Source organism: Mixophyes fleayi, chromosome 1 (genome assembly GCF_038048845.1).
Source record: "Mixophyes fleayi isolate aMixFle1 chromosome 1, aMixFle1.hap1, whole genome shotgun sequence".
In the NCBI taxonomy this organism is placed as follows: Eukaryota; Metazoa; Chordata; class Amphibia; order Anura; family Limnodynastidae; genus Mixophyes; species Mixophyes fleayi.
Genome location: NC_134402.1, coordinates 112,332,241 through 112,354,195, shown reverse-complemented (window position 1 = coordinate 112,354,195; position 21,955 = coordinate 112,332,241). Strand labels below are relative to the sequence as shown.

Genomic DNA, 21,955 nt, shown 5'->3' with positions numbered 1-21,955 from the left:
CTGCTTCAATTTCAAGAAAACATGAGCAGTATTGTTGTTGCACCCAATATTTGTATATCTTATTACTGTTTGACTTGATTCCTCAATAAACAAAGATTAACCAAAAAAAGTGAGTATCTAACATTACTTTCTAATATATTTTGTTGAATTATACTTAAGTTGAAGTTATTGTATAAATAGTTATTATGCATCCTATATAATAATGCCAGTGGCAGTGCTTGAGTATTTATTGAGAAATACAATGTGAATGCTATATTGTTTCCATTATATTAAATCCTGACTAGAATTTAGTCTGGGTACACACTACAGTGTTTACAACTGATTATGAGGCTAATGAAACGATAAACAACAGTTCGGCCCGATATCGCATTAGTGTGTAGGCTCCAATGATGAACGATTATTGTTCCAAAGCACATATTATCCTTTCATTTGATTTTTAAACCAGACTAAAAATGTCATTCAACGATGGAATAATGTCGTTCCAAATCTGCCGTGTGTATGCACTTAGGACCGGCAGTGTCCGCAGATCTCTATGAAGTGTGCAGAGTCACAATCTTGTCAGCTGAAGATTATGACAGATGAAGAGCACAGATCTGAAGGTAAGACATGTAAAATGTGTTTAGTGTGTACACATGCTGATTGGGCCTTTTTTTATTTTCAATTCTAATCGTTGGTAAAATCGTTAAGGATATTGCATCAGGAGAAATTTTGTATAGTGTGTATCCAGCACCAAGCAAAACCAGGAACTGGTAATAAATTATGTGGAGCGGCTAGACAGGTTAATGATATTAAAAAATATATTTTCTTATGAACAGCAAATGTAGATGGAAAGGTCTGCTGGAATTTGTAATTCTTCAATCACTGGAGAAGCTATATGGTGTCTATTTATACCAGCGTTTTACAGGTGCTTGAGGTATTGTAAAACAGAAAGTTAACTTTGTAGGAGTGCCTCTGAGCAAGGTGTGCCTTAGAGGCAAGTATAACGCCTCTTTCTCATTCACAGTCAGAACCTCCAACAGTTGAGAAATGGGTGCTGAATCTGATATTGTACTTGTTGCCATTGTAACCTTTCTTTCTGCTTGTCAACAAGGTAAGTCACAATGAATCATGAATATTACAAGATGAAATGATATTACAACATGTATGTAGAAAGCTGGATTATACTACACTCCTGTGGAAAACAAATCTACCATTGAACACACCTTCCCATTTGTCACCTGCCTTACTTTCTGTGTTTGTCATGCTCTGTGGAATGTACACAAAAGACACATTTAGAATTGTATTTGAGTTTTACTTTTTAAGCATTACATAGGTGTCATCTATGTATCTCATATTGCAGATGAGTAGATAAGTAGGTAGATATATATGACATATATAATAACCAGCCTATAGTATGCACAAGTAAATTGTTAAAATGCAGTATGGTGTCCCTGTTAGTGTGGAGTAAAATAAATATTTTCACTTTACTGTACAGATTTATTGATCCTTAGAAACTTTTGTTTTCTTTGTGTAAGTAAGCAGAAACTCATTTAAATGTCTTGTCCAGCAACACAAAATGTTGATTTTACCACTGGGCACAATATGTGAAGCATTATAATGTATAATGTGTGAAAGGTTACCTAGTCCATATTGATAGTCCTATCTGTTTTCCTTAAACAATTATTTGGAAAATATAGATTTAGAGAGTTTAACTGGATATTGTATAAGGAAAGCAATGACTATCTACATCCTGGTATATCAGGTCAACCTCCAGTTCCTATCTGAGAAGTGCAGGTCCTTTACTAGGCATGGGGAAGCAGTGAGTAAATATGATTAGTACACATAGGAGAAGGGTATCAGTGCAATGGTTCATGTTCAGCATAATATTCTTAAAGTTGGCCTGTCCTCTGCACACAGCGCAGACAACCATTCAGCATGCTGGACTATTATTCATAACAATGTAACCTGTCAGTTCAAATGTTCAGACAGTACCTCAGTGATGTCACTGGCTGCAGGCAACATGACTGCATACAAACTGGTTCAGACAACATGGATCTAGCCACTGTGTGCATGTGAAAGGTTACCATTAACATTATATATATATATATATATCATATGTACATATATGTATACTTATATCCGATTTGCAAAATGTTCAAAACTTTTTCTGCATTTGGCAACAAAATTTTGAATATTTCACATTATGGAATTTGGCATTAAGTGTTCATAGTCCTAGACTAAGCACACCATGCAACAGAATGAATTGATATGTTTACATGTATGTATGCTTTTGCCTCATTTGTTTTAAAACCCCAGCAAGATTGCTTGTGTTTGGGAAAGTACTTTTATGCTGCTAAATAAATCTATCTGCGGCTACTTATACTGAGGCCCTGGACTGATGTGCTATTACTTGGCTGATACATGTGAAGTGCAGCCGTTTACCCCACAAGATGGCACCCCTAACCTGATCTTGCCACAATATACAAATGTGCAGGTATAATGAATATATGTAAAATATCCTGTAAGAAATAGTTATATTCTCATCATGTAAAATAAAAAGAATATTGATTTTGTATGAGCTGTATAAAGGCAGCTTGTGCGTCATGCTTTTATATGGTAATGGCATTTTTCTGCCCATGTGTACAATTTATGCAGGTATTGCCTTCTTTTTAGATCATGCACCAGTATGGAATCAATTTTACTGAATGTTATGACTTTGGGTTTTCTAGATTAAGTTTTTGTTGTTATTTGAAGCACCAAATCTACTATAACAAGTTTAAAAAGGAACAATTTTCCTTTCCGGTATTTGGAACATCCTAGATAACACATTTTGGGTAAGAGACCTTTTACTTGTGCTAACATTAGTCCTCTGTGTTGTATCTTGTTAAGATTAAATATTAACATGGTTGCACAGACTACACACAGAAGTCCATGTAAGCCTCATTTATGCAGAACTGGTGGAAACCAGTTTCAGAAGTTGTAGGTATCATCCTTTGTCCTGGATATGTTGTGTAAGAAGCAACTGACCTGTGATAGCAGTCCATACATGGCTGAATTATGGGACACCTTACCCTGCTAGCTTCACCTAAGCTTTTACTGGTAATTCAATTTATTGCCAAGTCCTCACAACTTCAAGGGGTAACTTTATTAAGCTGCGAATTTCCGGCAGGTTTGAAAAGTTGAGATGTTGTCTATAGCAACCAATCAGACTCTAGTTATAATTTATTTAGTACATTCTACAAAATGATAGCTAGAATCTGATTGGTTGTTATAGGCAACATTTCCATTTTCAAACCCTCTGGAAACTCGCAAATTGATACATTAACCCCCAAGTCTTTATTATGATCATCAGTTTGATCATAAAGACTAGTACCTGGAGAAGTGGACAGGTGACCTAGTATGTAAATCAGTGCTCTATTGGTAACTTGCCATTAGTTTTCATTTAATTGCTGTCACGATGTACACTATATGTACAAAAGTATTTGGCCACACCTGTTAATTATTAAATTGAGGTGTTTCAATCAGACGCGTTGCCAGAGGTGTATAAAATCAAGCACCTAGCCATGCAGTCTCCGTTTGCAAACATTTATGATACAAAATGGGTCGTTCCAGTGTTGTACTGTGATAGGATGCCACCTCTGCAATAAGACAGTTCATGAAATTTTATCCCTTCTGGATATTCCACGGTCAACTGTAAGGGATATTGTTAGAAAGTGGAAACATTTAGGAACAACAGCAACTCAACCACGAAGCGGAAGACCACATAAAATCACATAGTAAGGTCAGTGGCTGCTAAGGCGCATGGTGCATAAAAGTCGTCAGTGCTCTGCCGACTCCATAGCTGAAAAGTTCCGAACTTTCACTGTCATTAATGTAAGCACAAAAACTGTGCGGCGGGAGCCTAATGGACTAGGTTCCATGGCTGTACAGCTGCATGCAAGCCTCACATCACCAATGCTAATCGTAAGATAGAGTGGTGCCAATGGTGCCAGAGTCTGCTTTATATAGAGGAGGCATAGGCCCTAATTACCGGCGGCGTGGTGTCACTGGTGTCACAGAATGCTGCCGGAGATTTATAATAGTGTTTTGTTGCCTAGCATGCACCAAATGGCCGACGCTTAGAACGGAAGAGATGCGTCTTGTTGCTAAGGGACCAGATGCGTCAGAACAGCTAGCGGGCGACTGTCCCTGCTTGGAGGAGGAAAAGCAGGGACGGTGCCTGAGAACTGCCCCAAACAATATTACCTTATGTATTTTCAGTGTATTGTTTAAAATATTAAATAAAAAAATTGGAGCCCTGCCCATGAAAGCAGGGCCTTCTTACCTCTCTGTCTGTATGTATTACCCAGTATTTTTTTTATTACTGTGTTTGTTCCCAGTTGTAAAGCGCTATGGATTTGCTGGCGCTATATTAATAGATGATGATTATTATTTTCCATCAAGATCCACTCTTAATATTTGTATTTAGTAAAATTTGGGTTATTCTGTCACATTAACATGAAAGATCTCCTTGGAGCAACAAAGTAGCTTTATTGGGCCTGATTCATCAAGGCTTGATACATGCACTGATGAATACGGGTGTAGGTCTGCTCTGCTCTACTACACAAGACACTGCTATACGTATGTGGAATATAAATTTGCCAAAGAATGCACAAAAAAACAACCTATTGAATTAATGTCACCTGTTAATATTATACGCATTAATGACAAAACATTTTAAAACAAAAATGTTTATTCTTTTTCCCCATGAAATACATTTATTAGGATGATCTTAATGCCTACTGACATAAAATACATTCTTATAGTTGCTCCAGATTGCAAACACATGTTATATCATGCATACGTGACCGTCATCACTAGCCCTGTAGCTGTAGCATGCCCCTTACTGTTCATTGACTATGGGTGAACGCCCCTTCCCCTCCCTGTTCGCTCCCATAAATCGTAGGCTGTAGTGTCCTCTGCGTACGAAGATGAATTGAACATCGCTGGATTTAGACATGTGTGGTCCGGGCATGCACAGATTAATTTTGCGTATGATACGCACAAAGAAACGGAAGATAAGTTCCTTGATAAATCAGACCCATTGCATAGGTAGGTTGGTTGGCATTATCAGATGTAAGTGTGTATGACTTTTATTTATTTTGTTACCAAAAAACTTGCAATAAATGTGCCTAACACCTTTTATTCTCAAACTATTTTTTCAATTGCTTTAATAATTGGGCAGTTTTAGATCCTATAAATTCACAAGTAAATGTATGAGAAAAGACTGAAAAATGGTCAGAACATCACTACTCTGCTTAGCACTATTTCATGTCTATTTTAAAAGTCGAAACAAAGCCTATGAAGATCTATATCATTAAAATATATAGTTTTATTAGGTGTATGTTTTACTTGTGCATACCATGGGCAAGCACATGATATTACCAGTGTTCGAAGTGGAAATTATAAGTGGCAGCATGGAAAATGTAATGGGAATGGAAGTTTATGGAATGTGATTGTATTAATGAAGGTAGTAGGAGAAGTGGCGGTATAGCATACCACCATCTACACCCTCATTTATACCACTGAGTATTACTATATCTATTATCCACCTATAGACAAGAAATACTATTGAATATGTGAGAAAAATAAAAGCTCTGTCCTTGCACTGGCTCTTTGTTGCAGAACGAGAACGGTGAAATACTTTTTACTGTTCCCGCAGTTCAACAATATGACTAGAATGTTTTCATACAATTGTTGGATATCAATCCATATATATCTAATAATTTAAATTGAACAAAACAGAAACCTCCTTCTGTGCTGGAGCTGTCACTTTGACAAGGGAAGCAGATACTTTTTATTACACCCTGCTTCTATATTAAACATCATCTCAATTACATAACTCCAGGGGGTAAATTTATCAAGCTGCGAATTTGAAAAAAATGGAGATGTTGCCTAAAGCAACCAATCGGATTCTAGTTATCATTTATTTAGTACATTCGACAGAATGACAGCAAGAATCTTCTTGGTTGCTATAGGCAACATCTCCACTTTTTAAAACCTGCAGCTTGATTAATTTATCCCCAGGATGCACTTGTTCCCCAGTTCTTAGACCCATACATGCAATTCAACAAACTTTGATTAAGGAGTTGTCATAAAATGTAGCCTAGTATACCCAGCTATAAGTACTGCAAGTCAGAAAAACACAATATACAGTGTGGATTCTATTATACATTTAGATCAAGGTGACACTTTGAGAACCAATGGGAGAGAACTGAAATCGGGGTAAAGCACAGGGGTACTACTGACAGCAGGAGCCTTCAATACAGTGCCCTGGAACATTTTCATTTTCTTTTATTGATATATTGCAACCTATTTTATATACATAAACAGGGAGATTTCAACATTAATTTAGCTATTAAAAACAGAAATGTACACATATCCTCTTTATTAGTGTCACATATAACTTTATACAGTGTGTGATCATGGTAGAAGCAAATATGAATGCTGTAACCTTGGGCATGGTGCCTTGTCTTGGGTCTTTTTGAGAACCTACCAATGTCTTTATTAGAAGAACTGGGCATTTTGATGCAATGTAGAGTTGAAATCCTGGCAAAATGTCAGATGAGGAGAAAAACAGAGAAAAAAATGCTGCTAATAGGGTGGTCCTAACTCTAAACAATGAGAGTTCCTATTTTTGGGCAACACATATGTGTTTTTAAATTGAGAGCTAACTTACCAAGAGGTACCCCAAACTCCTCCAAATGGCAATATGACACCAGCACGCCCCATCAGCTACTGACACCATAGTATGCCTCTCAAAAAAACAATATAGAAGTGGAAGTTGCTCAGTCAATTTATAGGCTCATAGCAGGTGCTTGAAAGGGCGGGGTTATCCTGGAAGGAGCAAACACAGAGAAAAATCCCCCAAATGCAAATGTGTGCAACTGAGGTCTCTGCATTTTTACCTACAAATAGAAATAGCAGCTCCTTTGCTGGCTATAGCTGTGTGCTGGGGGATTTGTTCCTTTCAGGATAACCCTACTCTTTCAAGCAAAATTTAAGATGAATCAAGTTTAGTGGCTGAACAGATTGCTTTCCAGAGGTGCAGAGTTACAGGGATATTATTTCTGAGTTCTGCCTTTGCTTAGCCATTACACAATGTACAGAGACATCATGTTAAATGAATATTTAAAAAAATGGTCAATGTGTTCACCCTCCCAAAATCATCAACCAGCTAAACACAAGACATCCTATAAAATGGAGACTACCAGAGTGGGGCTCCTGTGCTATAGTGATAATAAACCCAAGGTAGGTCAGTGCAAGGCTAATGCTTCTATGGGGGTGCATAACAAAATATCACCCCCTCCCAGGAGTTACCAGTCCTGTGGTGAAAACCACTGGTGCTTTTTCAAACCCAACTGGGCTGTGGGGGCTATGAAAAATAATAAGATTGGGACTCCTGGAGTGACAGTTTAGATAACCCAATATCATAAAACCCCTGCCCGATATATGAGAGGGAGTACTAAAATAAACACACACACACATTTTCAAATAGGTGGCTCCCCAAACCCTTGCTCATCATTTTAATAAATATAAAATGTAAAAAATCCAAACAATTATCTTTAAAAAAACATTCCACATGCACACCACAAACAAGACAAGCAACTAGATGAAGCTGGGAGTTAGCGGGATTCTCACACCTGGCCATCATGGGGAAACACTTGTGATTGGTTAGGGAATCCTGGCTTAATGTAGGACTTGGAATTCTGGGTGGAACAAAAATAATAGGAGGAATTATGCCCAGAACAGTTAAAGTCAAATTCTGTTGGCAAAATGCGCAAAGCTTGATAGCCAGAAAATTATCACCCTACAGAGAGACTGGGAATGTATGCAGCTATGTTCTAAGAAATGTTTTGAAATGTTATTCTTTCATTATCTGTTTGCATTCAATGTGGTGTCTTTATTCTTCCTGACAGCATACTATGCCAGACTTGTGGGGAGATCCAGAATGAAACATAAAGTAATGCCTCCGGCAGTTACTGGGCCTCCGGAATTCGAGAGGACATTCCGTGCACAGTAAGTTGGAGTATGAAGTTGGGAGCAGCACATGATCTTGATTTTTCTCTCATCAGTATCAGTGTCCACTTACAATTTCCTTTCCCTGTTGTTCTTGGTATCCGGCTGTGATTTCACTTACACCCCCCCATCTCTCTGTTTTTCCTGGTTTTCCAGGAAAAAATAGGTCAAGACCAGGAAATCTGGAATTTGATAGTGGAAACACCACTCATCACAACCACAGCAGTACTGGATGAGCTCTTGATTAGGATGAGCAATCATTCTGTGTCATTGAAGGTTTGGTACATCAATAGTTATAGGACAAAATCTTTACAATTCATATTTAAGGGAATAAGACGTTATTATAATAAATGTAAGTATAGCCTGTAGGTGGTAAAGCTCATAGTTATGTTAATCTCAAATGCATTGCCTTTACCCAAGTTCTCTCTCTGGGCTGTAGATCCTGGCAGGGTCCACCAGGATTTGACTCTGGAAAGCCCAGCTCGACTCTCTGTAAGTGATTTGTGACAACAAGGGGGTAAGCAGCAGTAGTGGGTACAATCTGATAAGGCTGATAAGGTGGAAGCTAATGGAACAACAAGATGAAAAATATGCAATAACTATTGTACAATATATTGGATAACAAAGATTACCTGAACAATAATAGGCAGTAAAAAGGTCCAAAGGTTGGAAAGTCTGTACATATGAAATACACAGATGGTGTGATTTTGTTGCAGTTAGATTACATTCATGCATCATGTTCCAAAACTGACAGGTATGCATGCATAAGAACTGGTTGCAATGCATCATCATCAACCTTTATATAGCGCCAGCAAATTCAGTAGTGCTTTACAATTGGGAACAAACATTAATAAAACAATACTGGGTAATACAGACAGACAGAGAGGTAAGAGGGCCCTGCTCACAAGCTTACAATCTCTGGGACAATGGGAATTTGAAGCACAAGGGTAAGTTTTACATCATATTGCACATTGAACCAGCTAGAATGCAAAGGTAAAAGTACTGAGTGGGCTGTGTGATCAGTCACAGCAATGTTGGTCAGAGGATTGTTGTCTTGTGTTAGCTGTGTAGAGGGTGATAATAGGGTAACCTAGGGAGATTAAGATGCTGGTTGAGGAATATTATAAGATATGTGCGTATTCTGTAAATGCTCTTTAGATGTATGTTACATTATTTAGATATAGAGTCAATGTGGGGAAGGATAGTTGTGAGTCAAGGATTACACCTAGGCAGTGAGCTTGCAGGGTGGGATTTATTGTCATGCTATCTACAGAAATAGAAATGTCAGGCAAGAAGCTTCTGTTTTTGGGTGGGAATATTATTAATTCAGTTTTTGAAAGATTGAGTTTGATTTGGCGAGAAGACATCCAAGATGAAATGGCAGAAAGACAGTCAGTAACGTGAGACAACACAGATGGTGAAAGATCAGGAGAGGATAGATAGATTTGTGTATCATCTGCATAGAGATGATACTGAATCCAAAGGAGCTTATTAGTTTTCCTAGAGAAGTGGTGTAGATAGAGAATAGCAGAGGACCTAGGACTGAGCCTTGTGGTACTCCAACTGATAAAGGAAGCGGAGCAGAGGTGGATTCAGAGAAATTAACACTGAAAGAGCGATTAGATAGGTAGGATGAGAACCAGGATAGGACAGTGCCTTCAAGACCTAGGGATTGTAGCCTTACAGCATGTGTATTTTTGATGCTAAGTTTTAAATGACTGACTTGGCATCTAAAAATTTATTCAGTATATTTTTTTACAATTTTTTTTTTTAAACTGAAATACAGAAAGTGTGTTTATGAGAGTAATATATGGAACAGTGATAACTCATTGACACACATACTTGGTAGTGCCCTTGGGTAAACCACCTGACAGTAGCTCAGTCTCTTTCAGGGTGTGTCCCTTCACATGCAATTTTCACATCAGAGAAGCAGATAAAATGGAGCTGTGGCGATGTAATGTTGTACAGATACCAGAGATTACATTGGTTCCAGGCTAGGTATTCAAAGGTAGCCTTTTGCATTTCTCCCCTTCAGCACAATCATAGTGCTGGGTAAATGTGGGTCAGAAGAAGCCACAAACTTTTGAAAGGCTTCAGCAGCATCAACAGAACCTTATTCTAATTTTGCTGAGGAGCTTGGCAATGTACTGTTCCATCTCTGCCTGTACACACCAGCTGCTTGGGACCAGGAACTAGCAAAGTGCCTGCATCCATGAACATGTACCAACAGCTGCAAGTGTGACTCTGCTAGCTTATGAATCAAATATACCTCACAACGTACTGGAGCAGGGCCATCCTTACCTTCTGCTTCTTGTCATTGTATGTAATTTGTTTGTAACATGGTCCCTTCAATGTACATCACTGTGTAATATGTCTGTGCTTCATAAGTAAATGATAATAATAAGGTTGTCACATAACATGTGACAACCTTAACATGTGGGCAGCACGGTGGCTAAGTGGTTAGCACTTCTGCCTCACAGCACTGGGGTCATGAGTTCAATTCCCAACCATGGCCTTATCTGTGTGGAGTTTGTATGTTCTCCCTGTGTGTGCGCGTGGGTTGCCTCCGGGTGCTCCGGTTTCCTCCCACACTCCAAAAACATAGTAGTAGGTTAATTGGCTGCTATCAAAATTGACCCTAGTCTGTCTGTCTGTATGTATGTGTGTTGGGGAATTTAGACTGTAAGCCCCATTGGAGCAGGGACTGATGTGAATGAGTTCTCTGTACAGCGCTGCGGAATTAGTGGCGCTATATAAATAAATGGTGGTGATGATGATGATGATGTGTAATCACCTATTCATTTCACAGGCTGTAGTGCCTCTCATGACACAGGAGGTGACTCTCTCTGGGTGGAGTGCTGTCTCTTTCTTTCCCACTCTCTGTTCCTTCTGCATTGTGACATTCACTCTCTTGGTTCTATGACCCTTCTTGCCTCAGTTACATTTAGGGGACAGGTTAATGCAGCACGTAGGCTACCTCCAGGGGCCTCTCGGAGCGGGCACCCATACTCTCACATTGTAGGTAAACGCATTCTGCCATGACCTCACATTGTAGCTTTCTTTTCGAAACCTCTGTCTCAGCTCCTGGGCTGCCATCACTGTTTACCCTCATGCTCTGGAAATATCAGGCACACTTTGAATCAGGGTACAATTAAACACGGCTGACCTAGGCAGGCTGACGCTCAAACATGCATTGCAGAGACGTAAATTAAAATTTTAGTGCCTGGGACGAGAAACAAAAATGCTGCCCCCCTAGCCCTCAATTTTAACCAAATGAACCTAAAATATTGGTAAACTGCGTCCCCTTCAGCGTTGGGCCCTGGGCGGTCGCCCCATCTCACAGCCCTAGTTACGGCCATATATGCATGAGCAGCTGTCCTAAGTCACATATGTGTAAACACTCAGGACCTCACACCACTCTATCCAGACCACATTATTAGGTATTAGGCTTACTTCACATATCATAAGGGGCGTGGAGCTCACATACTCACACCATTATGGCCAGCACAGTGGCTTAGTGGTTAGCACTTCTGTCTCACAGCACTGGGGTCATGAGTTTGATTCCCGACCATGGCCTTATCTGTGTGGAGTTTGTATGTTCTTCCTGTGTTTGCGTGGATTTCTTCCGGGTGCTCCGGTCTCCTCCCACACTCCAAAAATATACTAGTAAGGTAATTGGTCGCTATTAAAATTGACCCGTCTCTCTCTCTCTCTCTCTCTCTCTCTCTCCCTTCCTCCGTTAGGGAATTTAGACTGTAAGCTCCAATAGGGCAGGGACTGATGTGAATGAGTTCTCTGTACAGCACTACGGAATTAGTAGCGCTATATAAATAGCTGACAATGATACACAAAGTTTCCTTTTGATTGTCTTAAAATGTCCATGCACAAAATCTACTAAATGGAATTATCTGTAAAATAAATCCATTATGTACGTATCCATAATATTTTGATGTACAAAATATTTATGTGATGATGTATAGCAGAAACTAATGAGTATCATTGATCTTTGTATGACACTGATCTGCAACTGGTAAACATCTTTTTTTTTGTTTTAAATTTGTTGATATAACTTATGTGGTAGACAAAGAGATTAGGTAACAAAATTAAGGTTGTGTGAAATAATATTGCTTCTTAATTTCTTTTGTATTTGACACAACTGATTTAGTAGCTACAAAATAGATTTTGTCACACATTTTATCATTTTTTGTATGACATTAGCTCAACAAAGCTGTTTTGTAGAACTCATTTTGTGAATGTTGACAGATGACATATCATAGATCAAGTATAAATAATACTGCTAAAACAATCCATTTAAACATTGTAATATAAATAGTAGTTAAACATATTTTGTAATTTACTTAGGGAAAACATATGAGTTTGACATTTCCAGTAGGACCAAATGATTTCTATGTTTTAATATATTTGAATTGCATTTGTGGCAATAAATTTAAGAGAAATACTTTGCATGTGTAAAGCTGGGTACACACTACACTGTTTTCGTCCAATAATCGGCTCAAACAGCCGACATACGACCACTCGTTCAAAAGTCGGGTCAGTGTGTGCAGTGACACGATGGTCGAAAGTCTGCCCAAATGGACGATTGTCGCCTCATTTGGTTGGTCGTTCCAATCTCGTTTCCGCTGTGTAGTGTGTATAAACTTCCGACCGATCCACGACAATCCTCCGATACTTCCTCAATCTGGGGGTCGTGTGTATGTAAATTTTTTGATGTCTGTCCCAGTCCCACGTGGTGCAGAATCCGCACATCACTGACTAGTGGTTTGTCAGCGTCTATGTCGGCAATGTATTCATATTTACTCTTTATACACTTATACCTTGATAACCTATTAAAGTTATATTAACCTTTATTAACTTATAATTGTGAAGTACCCAGAATAAACCACACAGTGTTCATGCAACATTTTTAGTGCAGGAAAAAGGTACAAAAATTTCTGCTGTGGACCAATCAACGATGATGCCTGCCGAGAATGGAGCATTCCATTACATATGAAGGGATTTTATTATTAGGGAATATTCATTGCATTGCACTTTAGCAGTTAAATGTTTTTCTAAATTTAATGTATATTACTAAACTTCTATTTTATAGAAATGAATGAAGAGACAATGTTGCCTTCTCTTTTTATGCAGCTTTGGGTGTTAACTATAGTTAAACCTCTGCCCCTTTATGCTAATGTATTTGGTATCTCGTTACATTTCCCTCAAATTTCGCTGCAGTGTGTACGAAATTAAAATCATTGCTCACGACAACATGGCTGTAAAAAGTCGCTAAAGGAACGTCCGCTCTTCCCTTTATTGTCCTAAACAAGGCTAGTGTGTATGCAGTCCATGGACCGAGCGATCGGACCATCAATCGCATGTAAAATCGCTCGGCATAAAAAGTTGGTCGAAATTTCTGTAGTGTGTACCCAGCTTAAGACAGTATAATTTCACATAATGATATCAGAATACGTCTTTATCTTTGTGTAACTTTGCATATTAATAACACAGAATTAAAAGCTAAGCTGCAACTGATCTCAACTATTCTCCCTTCTAGACAGAACTGTGTAGAGTTCTATCCAATATTTCTGGTTTTACTGTGGATGGCTGGCCTTTTCTTTTATGAAGGTAATGTAACATTTTTTTTCAAGGGGATGAATCTTTCCATCATCTGTATCTCAACAAATGAAGGTGCTGTTTCTGGAAAATATATATATATATATATATATATATATATATATATATATATATATATTCAAGCACAGTATATATCTAAATGTTTTCTAGTTTTGCAACTTCTAATTTGCACAACTTGGAATAAGTATTTAAATAATAATATTATCGTTGCATCCATCTGGAATTGGCAAGATTGCTGACAGGGCATAATTGTAAAATAAACAAAATGATGGTAGAAATAAAGAGCAATGCAGGTTCTGGTCCTCATCCAGAATACATACTAGCCAACTTTAAAAATCTCACTCTGGGTTCTCCTGGAGTGGAGGTCAAGTGGGAAGTGCAGGCGATTGTGGCAACACAAATTGCGTCATTTTGGCCCGGTAGAAATGCTGTAATCATTGTGCTATGGGGGCGGGCCAATCTGAAGCAATTTGCAGTAAATCGCATCTTTGAGACTCTAATCCCGCCCACTTCACTAGGAAGTGAGCGGTATGAGGGTGAAAGGCTTGTTCTACCTGGGATGTGTCAGAACTATCGACATTTGTGAGTTTCCTGGACATTCCGGGAGAGCAGGCAGTATCCCAGAATGGCTTTGTACACGGGCATGCATTCCTTCAGATAAATGTAATATACACATTAGTCTCATTAGATTAAACAGTAACTCATGTTAACTTTTGACAGGAAACAGTTTGTTTATGAGATCACTAAAAGAAATGTAACCTCTTCAAGTTATAGGTGTCATTAATGGCATTACAACAAAGGCACATCATTATACTAGTGGCCCAAACTCAATGTATCCCGCTACAAACACAATGCTGCATGGACTTAATTATGGATGGTTAGATTGTTCCTCTGTGGTCCTTGTCAAGCTGCCAAAACCATAAGAGGGAGGTGTTTCATAGGAAACCAGGGGGTAAATGTATGAACATGCGGGTTCTTCAACACCCGCGTGTTCGGCGATTAAATTTCAAGCGGCGCTGCATTGTAAAGGGAAGTTTCCCTTTACAATGCAGCGCCGCTTGAAATTTAATCGCCGAACACGCTGAACACGCGGGTGTTGAAGAACCCGCATGTTCATACATTTACCCCCAGGACTACTTTTATCTTTGTTTTTGTTTTGTTTTTCAGAAGTGGCTGCCGCTTTTGGGTTACTTTATATATTTGCACGTCACACCTATTTTACAGGCTATGTGGACTCTGCTCAGGGCAGGTAAGTTTGTCACCTTGTTTAAAATGCAAGAATATCCATAATACCTACATTTCTGTGCCATGTCAGCTGAGCACGCTATATGAAGCTAGCATCAGACTTGGATATGCTGGTCCATCAAAAATTCCAGTTACAAGGGCGCGTTGAATGCATATTTTATTCTATCAAACTTACAACATGGACACGCTTGCTTAATGATTAAATATCTTGTTATAAGAATATTATAGGGGCCCACTTGTGCTTATGGCCTCCTGGTGGATCTTCTGGTAACCTTAATGGCTAATCCATGTCTTTGTTGGCTTGCTTCATGATAGTAACTGGAAGCTGACCAATGTATTAAAACAGTTATAGATATCTGTTCCCAGTAATCCTGATACTAAAATCTAGGAAAGTAATTATATAAAAGTTATAGATTTGTAATGGGAAAATCAGGACTGTACTGGGAAAAGCAGGAGCAATGCCAACACTGGACAGGCTCTTTGACCTTTTTCTTTTTCTTTTTTTTACGTTAGAGACACATACATCTGTTATAGTACTAATAGCCGAATAATCACACAGCCATAGTAAGTTATACACACATGTGACGTAGTGTGGTAGGAAATAAGCCTGCATTTATTGTGAAGTACATTTTTTCACAAATGTGATTTATGAAACAGAAAAAAATAAGTTGAAACAAAGAACACAGAAAGACACAATATTCCGTTTCGTGCAGGGCTCCTTTTTAAGTATCTTTAATATAATTATTCTGGGCCTGGCTCATCATGGAACACAATGAGCCTGACTCATCAAGGCACGTATCTGTTGATTTTTTAGCATATAATACGCAAAATCACTCTGTGCAAGTCCAGAACTAGAACATACGCCAGTAAACACAGTCCTGTCCTCTCCATCTTCAAAAACAAAGGACACTTACTTCAGTCTATGACTTTCGGGGAGTGAACGGGGCGATGAAGGAGTGTTTTGGTGTTGTCATTGTACAGTAAGGGCGTGCCAAAATCAAGTGCACGCAGCCACGCCAGAATCAAGCTCAGAGCATCACAAAGTTACTTGTTTTTCTGCCGTATCTCTTGCTCTAGCTACTATGTCCTGAATACTAGTGATGAGTCTCACATGCATGCTATAACATGTGTTTGCAAACAGGAGCAAGTGTACAAATATATTTTATGTTCAGTAGGCATTAAAGACATCCTAATAAAAGTATTTCATGGTAAAAAAAAATATATAAAAAAACATTTGTATCATTAATGCCTTTAGTATTGACTGGTGGCATTACTTACATATACAGTGTGTGTGTGTGTGTGTGTGTGTGTGTGTGTGTGTGTGTGTGTGTGTGTGTGTGTGTATATATGTATATATATATATATATATATTTTTTTTTTTTTTTTTTTTCTATGTGTTCTTTTGCAAATTCATTATGTTCATTATCCACACAGGCTTTGGAAGTATTGTGCACACCAGAATTCAACAGTGTATGTCCCTTGAGATCGGTGCCTTGATGAATTCGGGCATGCACAAAGCTAAAATATGTGCATGCATTTTAAGCCAAAACTCAGGTTGCGCTCAGTATGTGTGCCTGATGAACCAGGCCCAATGTGAATGCAATTTAAAAATCTGATGGAAATTGCACACATGTAGGCCCATATTCAAGTACAAGCGGATCTCAAGAAATGTTGCCATTTGAATAAGGGTACAAGTAAGCTTTGGCTATACAACACTTGCCACATGCAGACAGAACGCCCTGCAGGAGATGCACAATGCATATCTATATTATATAAATATATATATATATATATATATATATATATATATATATATGAAGAAGTTTGTTTGTTTGTCTGCGAATATCTTCTGCAGCTTCCAAGGTAAAAAGTAACCTATTAGACCACATAGCCACAAATATTGAAAACATTCTATTTTGGTTGCAAACAATTATTTGATTGCTTGATGGAAACCTCACGACATCACGACATAGCAAATCTTATTTCTTAAATAGCATTTCTAATCTATTTACCAAATAACTTGATAATTTATAACAACGGTTACACCTTACAAATCGGACCGAGCAACGCCGAGTGATCCTGCTTGTGTGCAATACAAAGTCCCATCAGAATGGATGGAAATTATTTTACATTACAATACATTAATAAAAAATTTTTTTTTATATCAGTTTATTTTGACATGAGATATATATCTGGATGTTCTTAATGCCTACTGTACATAAAATACATTTTTACAGTTTCTCTTACTTGCAAGCTCATGAGCTGACATGCATATGCGACTGTCTTCACTATCAATCGGCTCTTACACCTGCTCTGTAGCTGGTACAAGTGATACAGCTAAAAACACCTACCTGAGAGATGCACAGAGCTTGCATCGGACAAATGTGCTTGCACTCGACCTGGGCACACCCATACTGTATGTTGTCTATGTTGTCTGCCCCTTCCCTCCCCCTTCCGCCCTTCAAATCGTAGACAGTCAGAAGTGTCATTTGCGTTTGGACTTGAGTTGCATGTACTTGTGTTCACTGGGGTAAAGTCCGTTTGTGAGCATGCACATGGCAATTTCACACAGGATATGGCACACCACGGGACTTAGATGAATCAGGTCCTCTAGGTTCACAATCTCCAGGGTTAAGACTGTAGTTGTTCTGGTAAAATAGGACAGTGTTTCATAAATGTTTATATAAGATAAATATATGTTTGTCTTCTCTTCAGGATCCCTGGATTTTACCTCAGTTTGGTCTCACTGTTCCTGTTGCTTGCATTGTCTGCTCTTGGCATTACAAACATCCTTCTCAAGAAATACCTGGATGTGAACATTTTTAAACAAGTACATCATATTTTTTAATTGTGGGCAAACTGTGGTTTACAAGAATACATTTATCTTTTTTTTTTGCTTTATACTTTGTCTTAAAACTTTATTTTTATCTGAAAAAACCCACATGCTGTTTGTATTTTGAATTTCCCTGCATTAAATACATAATAAACAAAAAAACTATTATCATTAATATATCATTCAATTTCCCTCTCATTCCCATATATATAATTACCATATATTAATACTTTCACCCCCCCCCTACCACACCTCCTCCTACCCCGTCACTCCTTGTTCATCTTACTTAAAATACAAGTTATAATTCCGGTTTCATTTCTAATTAACAACTCAACTCAGCTCTTTACATCTTCTATTGTTAGTCAATATTGCAAATTAAATAAAATATATTGAACATGATTTATTTGTTAACGTGTGAAAACCAATAAAATTATTTTCTCCCAAAAAACAAACAAACAAAAAACTATTTAGCACTCTAACTGTTCCAAAACCACCATTAACAAAAAAAACCATTTAGGGCTAGATTTACTAAGCTGCGGGTTTGAAAAAGTGGGGATGTTGCCTATAGCAACCAATCAGATTCTAGCTTTCATTTATTTAGTACTTTCTACAAAATGACAGCTAGAATCTGATTGGTTGCTATAGGCAACATCCCCACTTTTTCAAACCCGCAGTTTAGTAAATCTAGCCCTTAATCTGTGTTTATCAGAGAATACTGGTGTTTCAGGCACTTGTGGAGTAATACTGGCCAGTCTACGCAATCATTCTTCACATAAAGGGGCAGAATAAATTCTAAAATAAAATTGCTTCGTAGTGTCCTGGACGGCCGCGAGACACTACACGCCAATTTTATTTTAGTGAAAGTACTGCTCACTTTTGCCCCATAGAGGTGCGAGCAAAAGTAAGGGTTACTTTTCACCATATAAACATAAAGCGCTGCCGCGATTTTCTCAGGAACATTGCAGCTAATTGAATCTGCCCAGAAAAAGGAAATATGAATCGGAAAACCATAGTTTCAAATATTTAAATACAATTTCCCTGCACACTTTTCAGTTGGGCACATTTTTATTATTATTATTATTTATTTATCTATAAGGCTCCACAGATTCCGTAGCACCAGATACAGAAACAAGTAACAAATAGATGAGGCAATACACATAAGTAGCACAGAAGAGTGTGAGGAATGCTATGGGTACTCGCACAGAGTGCAGCAAAGTACATGACAGGGCGTATGAGGGAGTCACACAGTAGACAGACATGGGACAATAGGTAGAGAGGACCCTGTCCATGAGAGCTTACATTCTAGAGGGAGGGGTGGTGAGAGACAGTTAGACCAATGGGAGAAAATGGAGATGTCAGGCGACGGAGGAGGAGGTAATGGATAAGATGGTAAGGAGGTGGTAGAATAGACGAGCTTGAAAAGGTGAGTTTTGAGTGAACTTTTGAAGGTTGGGAGTCGAGTGAGACGGGGTAGAGAGTTCCAAAGATTGGGTGCAGCATGGCTCAAGTCTTTGAGGTGGGCATGGGAGGAGGTAATAAGAGGTGAATTGAGGCGGAGGTCAGAGGCACAGCGGAGTGGCCTCTAGACAAGGTCAGATATGTGTTGGGGGAAAAGTGTTGGTAAGGGCTTTGTATGTGATGGTGAGTAACTTGAACTGAATTCTGAAACTGGAGCCAATGAAGGGATTTATGCAGAGGACTAGCGAAGATGAGCCTAGCCACATCATTCTGGATGGATTGAAGATCAGAAAAGTGAGAGACAGGAAGGCCAGTTAGAAGGAGGTTGCAATAGTCGAGACGAGAAATGAATGAATGAACCAGGATTTTGGTTTCTGAGAAAGGAAGGGACTGATTTTTCATATTGTTACGGAGGAGAAAGTGTCAGGATTTGTTTAGGGACTGGATATGAAGGTAAAGCTGAAGACAGAGTCAAGAGTGAGTCCAAGGCAGCAGACTTGGGTAAGAGGAAAGAGAGTTAACCAAAAGGGAGATATTGGGAGGGATTGCAACATTGGCAGGAGGAAAAGTGATGAGTTTGGATTTGAAGATGTTGAGTTTGAGGAAGCAGTTATAGCTAGAAACTTGAATTAGGAGAGTGAGAAAGAGGTCAGGGGAGGAAAGATAGATTTGTGTGTCATCAGCATAGAGGGGGTATTGATGGCCAAATGATTAACTAAGTTCACTGAGAGGTGGTTTAGAGAGAGAAGAGCAGAGGGCCAAGGGCAGAGCCTTGGGGGAATCCAATAGCAATAGGAGGGGGGGGAGTCTGAAGCAGAGACACTATTGGAGCTGCCAGAGAGGAAGGAGGCAAACCAGGAGAGAGCTTTCTTCCAAAGACCTAGGGAGTGAAGGGTGGTAAGGAGAAGAGAATGACCAAAGGTGTCAAAAGCAGCAGAGAGGTCGAGGAGTACGAGAAGGCAGAAGTGACCTATGAGAGTAAGTTGTTTGTTAATTTACTGTTAATTTACTGTTTCAGTTGAGTGAAGGGGATGGAAGCTAGACTTGAGAGGGCAAGAGGAGAGTGGGAAGACAGAAAGTGGGTCAGACAATTGTAAACAAGCCGTTGAAGAATTTTAGAAATTTAGAAAAAAAGTGAAGCATAGATACAGGCGATAGTTAGAGAGAGAGAGGATGGCTCAAGGGAGGGTTTCTTGAGAATAAGGGAGATGAGAGCATACTTGAAGGCCGAGGAGGAAGATACTAGTGTAGAGAGAGAGAGGTTAAAGAGGTGAGCAAGGCCAGGACAGTCATTGAGAGAGAGGGAACTTGGAGGGAACAGGTTATACATAGGGAACTGGAACTGTGACCCCTATGTATAACAGGATAAAGCTTTATGTGAATTCACATGGAGATGGTGAAATATTCTATATATTTAGCAGATTTAGAAGACCAAGCCTGCCAGACCTATTATTTCTATTTCAGCAATCACAATTATCAATGGAGCAATGGAGCTCTCCTCTTTGTGTTTTAACTATATAACACAATACAATGTGACTGCAGATTTATAAGACCAAGCTTACAAGACCTGTTATTTGTATTTCAGCAATGACAGTTAGCAATGGAGCAATTGAGCTCTCCTCTTTGTATGTTACCTATATAACACAATACAATGTGACTGCAGATTTAGAAGACCAAGCCTGCCAGACCTATTATTTCTATTTCAGCAATGACAATTAGCAATGGATCAATGGAGCTCTCCTGAATGTCACTGGAGACTTTGAACAACACTGCTACCCCTCCTTTTCTTTTCTACCTATGACGTGCCAAACTGCATTAGAGACTGCCAAGAACTGTGCTACCCCTTCTGTTTCCCACTGTGAAATGGCACTGGATCATTGTGGAGGACGGTACTTATAGAATCCAAAGCTTGCGAGATTCGAGATCCAATGACGTAACAATGATGTTTTGTCTCATTTTCAATTCCGAGCGCCCGCGAAAGTACCGAGCCGGCTAGGCTCAGTACTCAGATCTGCTAAGTTTGGGTATGTTCGGTTCTCGGGGAACCGAGCCTGAGCATCTCTAATTATAGGTAACAGGAATTAAGCTGTGCGTGTGTGTGTTTGGGGGCCAGTAAATTAATGTAGTTTGTGTGTGTGGGGGGGGGGGGAGGCAGTAAATGAATGTAGTGTGTGTGTGTTTGGGGGCCAGTAAATTAATGTAGTATGTGTGGAGGCCAGTTAATGAATGTAGTGTGTGTGTGTGTGTGGGCCAGTAAATGAATGGTGTGTGTGTGGGGGGGGGGGGGGCAGTGAATGAATGTAGTGTGGGAGGGAGGAGGTGTCTTAACATAACGTGGGAGGTGGGCTATTAATTTAATTGTGGAGTGCAGATGGGGGCTTATTATTGGGTGCTATTTTATTTGTGGGGTGATGGTGGGGCAATTTAATTTAATAGTGGGATCTATGAATTTATAATGGGGTAATTGGACCTTTAATGCTGGGGTGGTTTGAGAGCTATTTATTGATTGTGGGCTGTTTTTTGAAAATGAGGTCTGTTTATTAAATGTGATTATGTATTATTTAATGCCTGTGATTGTTGTGGGAAATGGTAATATTTGTTAAATGTAAATGCTATTTAAATTATTGCTGGGGCTGTTTGGAGGAAGGGAAATAGGTTTATATACTAAATGTGTTTGCTATCTAATGTCAGGGTTGGTTGGAGGGAAAGACATCTATTTAGCAAATGTGAATATTATTATTTCAATGT

At 38.9% G+C, this 21,955-nt stretch overlaps 1 protein-coding gene across 1 annotated transcript; it reads left to right on the top strand.

Annotated features, from left to right (window-relative positions):
* The first annotated feature begins 937 nt into the window (after positions 1-937).
* On the top strand, positions 938-18,160 carry LOC142141311 (microsomal glutathione S-transferase 2-like). Its single transcript, XM_075199666.1, has 5 exons — positions 938-1,090; positions 7,938-8,037; positions 13,592-13,662; positions 14,839-14,920; positions 17,632-18,160. Exons 1-5 carry the CDS (start codon positions 1,027-1,029, stop codon positions 17,762-17,764), a joined length of 450 nt encoding a protein of 149 aa, XP_075055767.1. The 5' UTR covers positions 938-1,026; the 3' UTR covers positions 17,765-18,160.
* The last annotated feature ends 3,795 nt before the right edge of the window (positions 18,161-21,955 follow it).

Excerpts from the sequence above, each read along its gene's own strand:
- LOC142141311 (XM_075199666.1), top strand. The coding sequence starts at position 1,027 with ATGGGTGCTGAATCTGATATTGTACTTGTTGCCATTGTAACCTTTCTT. Across the intron at positions 8,038-13,591 it reads GAGAGGACATTCCGTGCACA|ACAGAACTGTGTAGAGTTCT; the intron begins GTAAGTTGGAGT and ends TCTCCCTTCTAG. Across the intron at positions 13,663-14,838 it reads TGGCCTTTTCTTTTATGAAG|AAGTGGCTGCCGCTTTTGGG; the intron begins GTAATGTAACAT and ends TTTGTTTTTCAG.